This window comes from Austrofundulus limnaeus, unplaced genomic scaffold, assembly GCF_001266775.1.
Source record: "Austrofundulus limnaeus strain Quisiro unplaced genomic scaffold, Austrofundulus_limnaeus-1.0 Scaffold850, whole genome shotgun sequence".
NCBI classification, from domain to species: Eukaryota; Metazoa; Chordata; class Actinopteri; order Cyprinodontiformes; family Rivulidae; genus Austrofundulus; species Austrofundulus limnaeus.
In genome coordinates, this window is record NW_013953252.1 from 150,042 (window position 1) to 154,076 (window position 4,035).

General features: G+C 40.5%; 1 protein-coding gene across 1 annotated transcript in view; it reads left to right on the forward strand.

Moving 5' to 3' along the window:
• Positions 1–1,308: 1,308 nt before the first annotated feature.
• ing3 (inhibitor of growth family, member 3) overlaps positions 1,309–4,035 on the forward strand; it is a gene marked incomplete in the record, with an annotated part of 19,884 nt that continues 17,157 nt past the window's right edge. Inside the window, 5 exon segments of the mRNA XM_014029078.1 lie at positions 1,309–1,441; positions 1,567–1,638; positions 3,118–3,218; positions 3,298–3,363; positions 3,631–3,727. Coding sequence (XP_013884532.1) covers positions 1,414–1,441; positions 1,567–1,638; positions 3,118–3,218; positions 3,298–3,363; positions 3,631–3,727 — 364 coding nt within the window.

Below are 4,035 nucleotides of genomic sequence, written 5' to 3' on the forward strand. Positions count from 1 at the left end.
CACACACACACACACACACACACACACACACAGGTTTGTTCTTCTATCCTCGTGGGGACTTTGCATTGACTTCCAGTCATTTTATAACTTTGTTTACAAAAATCACTAGTAAATAAAAACAATGAGATCCCTGAAAATCTTCAAAAACTTTGTTCACAATTTTTTTAAATCTACATAAACAAACTTCTGCTACTGCTAATTTTAGTTAAATTGTAWTGTTTGATTAAATTTCCTACTCGGAGCTAGTCTTTGCTGCATTTAGTTTTRGACAACTCTTTGTAAACATTTCATTTCATTAAGTTCAGAAACAACTGTCAACACCTGGATTACTACCTGCCTCATCGGTGTTGTTTATACGTCTCACTGTGTAAATCTGTTTAAAGCTGCTGTATTGATGCATGTTTTTATCTTTTCTACAATGTAAGTTTAGTGTAAACCACCCTGTGATGTGCTGCTGACCTCTCACAGGTCACCCTTGGAAAACACATTTTCATCTCGATGGGCTCTATCTGCTTCAATAAAGGTGATTGATTGATTGATTGATTTGGTAGGGACTTTGATAAAACCTTCAAACTTACTTTAGAGCTGTTTTTACTTTTTGTACTTGTAAGGCTGGATGTACAGATTCCAAAACTCTTTAGTTTTTAAAAAAGACCACCCATTAAGGGTTTAGAGGTCTTTAAAGGCTGAACATTAAGAAGCAAGTGCTCCATTGACTTTATTATAACAGAAAAAGTGCGGAGCTCCGTACACAGTTTCATAAGTATTTTTCAAACCAAAGCAGAAAACAAATGAGATAAAACCTTAAGATAGATTTTGAAATGCTTAGCGGAGGGTTAGCATGAAAAAAATCAGAAAAACCTGACCTGCCGGGATCAGGCAGCACATTTATCAAAGTCCCAACATTTAAATACTTTTAGGTTTTGTTAACATGGTTTTACTAATTTTAGCTATCATTTAGCATGTTTAAGTAGTGTTTTGCTACATTTAGCTTTCAGCTCAGTTTTAAAATGTTCAGCCAAGTCTTTCAGAGCTCAGTCTGCACATTGTAGTTTGCAGGAAAATATTTATTCAATTAAATTTTATTGGAGAAATATGGATCCAAAGTGACTGTGTCCACTGAGCTGCACCGAGTTTCAGATCATATTTCCTGGTGCAGAAAAGCTGGTTGAACATTGTCCTCTGGCAGATTTCTACGCTGGAAACTCAAATGAACTACATCTCCCATGATGCACTGAGAACTCAAGCCCTTTCGAGTTCCAACCAATCAGAGCACRAGAAGCCGTTGACGTCACACGCCCTGCCCTCTATTTCCTCCTCGGTGTTGTTTTCGGAGCGACGCAGCGTCTGGCGGCGCCATATTGAAAGAAGGAAAGTGTTCCGTTAATCGGTGAAAACGGAGCCAGCGGCAGGATGCTGTACCTGGAGGACTACCTGGAGAGTGAGTACGGGACCGGGTCTGACCGGCGCGGCACCGGGAGCGGGGTTTCGTGCGCGGAACGCGGGTTGTTTTGTGGKCCGTTAGCATGGCCGTGCTAACAGGCTAACGGCTGTTTGTGTCCGCAGTGATCGAGCAGCTTCCCATGGATCTCCGCGACAGGTTCACGGAAATGAGGGAGATGGACCTGCAGGTTCAGAGTAGGTTCTGCTCAGACCGGGACACATTCCGGGTCAGAACCGGCTGAACGGGCCGAGATGAAGGAAAACACGAACACGTGTCGTTTCTCRGAGAAATGACAGAGTTTATAAGTTAAAGTCTGCAGAGAAACAGCATGGAGTTCATTTATAAAACTTCACATTTTAATCATGCTTTTAACTTTTTAATACGAGAAGAAACTAAAACTTTCATGCAAACAGGAATAATTAAACATTTACATGCATAAACATTAGAAACATAATGTTTTATAATTAGAGCTGTGAAATTAATGGAGTTAACTGATAAATGTTACTGCTGCCTGGGCACAGATTAAACATTTAAACTGGGATTAAAACCTGTAGGTTTGTGTTTTACAGAGCATCATGTCAGGTCATGTTTGTAAATAAGTGGTTCTCAAACAGTTTACCTGATAAATAAATTTAAAATAAAACTCCATGTGTAACACATGTACAGTTTTTTTTCTTTTTGTCTTCTTATGGCTTATTTTATTTTATTTATTTATGTTTAGCTGACAGCTGTGACCTCAGTATGTATCTTTAATTCCTCATGTAGTTCTCATTTACAATGAAAATCCTTCAGTTCTTGATTGAACCTCATTATTCTGCACTAAATGTAACTCACACATGTTTGGGACATTTTTAGGTCCTGATTTATATTTAAAAAATCATATCTAAGCATCAGTCTTGTTTTCTAAATAAAAACATTAATTAATAACTCAGGTAATTTATTTTACCAATATGCAATAAAGTTTTATATTAAGTTTAAGATTAATCGTGATTAATTCACAGTTTCCTTGGAATTAATAGATTAAAATAGTAATAATTTGACAGCCCTGTTTATAATTTAAATGATTGTTTTTGAACATGTAATTAATTTCAACAAACTAAAATTATTTTTAACCTCCTAACAGGACTTTGTGCTCAGTATTTTTAAAACAGATTTTGTTCAGACCTGTGATGTTCTGAGAGTTTAAACGTCCAGTCGTAGTAAAACCAGAAAGTCCAGCTCCTCCTGGTCCAGGGTCTCAGGACCTCATCAGAATGATTCAAATTAAACCTGAAATGGACAAAAACACCCGACAGATTTCACTGAGTCATCAAACTAAAACATTAAAATAAACCTGAGAGGACTCAAAGGTCTTTTACAGTTCATGTTCACCAGAGAGATTTTATCAAGTGCAAACTCTTAAAACAGCTGACGATCTTCACCCTGAAGGTCAGACTGTGCAGTGCTCAGAGACTACAGGCCTCAGCAGGTCAGAGTCAGCTCCATCAGTCAAGATTAAAAAACAAAACCTGATTAGTGATGAGAGCTTGTTGTGAGGTAAACAAAGACACRGTCTGTCCAAAGCTGTGAGCAGGAACAGTTTCTGCAGCAGGTCATTTAGGCTCTTTTACAGTTTATTTTGACATGTTTTCCTTCTTCATCCCCTGAAGCTGAGTGGTATTTTCTCCTGTCAGACGCCACAGATCAGCTGGAGCAGAAGGTCACAGAGTTTTTCATCAATGCAAAGAAGAACAAGCCTGAGTGGAGAGAGGAGCAGATGGAGATCATCAAAAAGGTCTGAAGTCCTGCAGGACAGAGGTGAACTCCAGATGTTTGTGAGGCGGAGCATCACTCAGCATGATTCTGTGTTTCAGGATTATTACAAAGCTTTAGAAGATGCAGACGAGAAGGTCCAGCTGGCCAATCAGATCTATGATCTGGTGAGGAGAACTTGTTTATCCACACTGCTGTATGTTGTTCTTCTAACACCAGTTATATGGAGGGGTAAGAAAATGAAACAGAACGAGCATCACCGAGCTGTAAATGATTTGTAGAACCACCACTAGATGGCAGCATGGTGCTTCAGGCAGAGCAGACTCACCTGTCACACCTGAGCAGCACAGGTGTCTGTTTTCTTCTGCAGGTCCACCAGGTGTTCAGATACCTGCTCCTCGTGTCCTGAGGCTGATGCTTTGTTCTGTCCTCAGGTGGACCGTCACCTGCGGAAACTGGACCAGGAGCTGGCTAAGTTCAAGATGGAGCTGGAGGCTGACAACGCTGGCATCACAGAGATCCTGGAGAGACGTGGGTCCACCAGTCTGCCAGACCCTCTCAGATCTGCTGCTTTACTTCTTTATGTCTTCTGTGTTTTCATCAGGATCTTTGGAGATGGACAGTCCCACTCAGCCCGTCAACAACCATCACGTTCACTCCCACACCAACACTGAGAGTAAGTCCTCCCACACCAACACTGAGAGTAAGTCCTCCCACACCAACACTGAGAGTAAGTCCTGTCACACCAACACTGAGAGTAAGTCCTCCCACACCAACACTGAGAGTAAGTCCTGTCACACCAACACTGAGAGTAAGTCCTGTCACACCAACACTGAGAG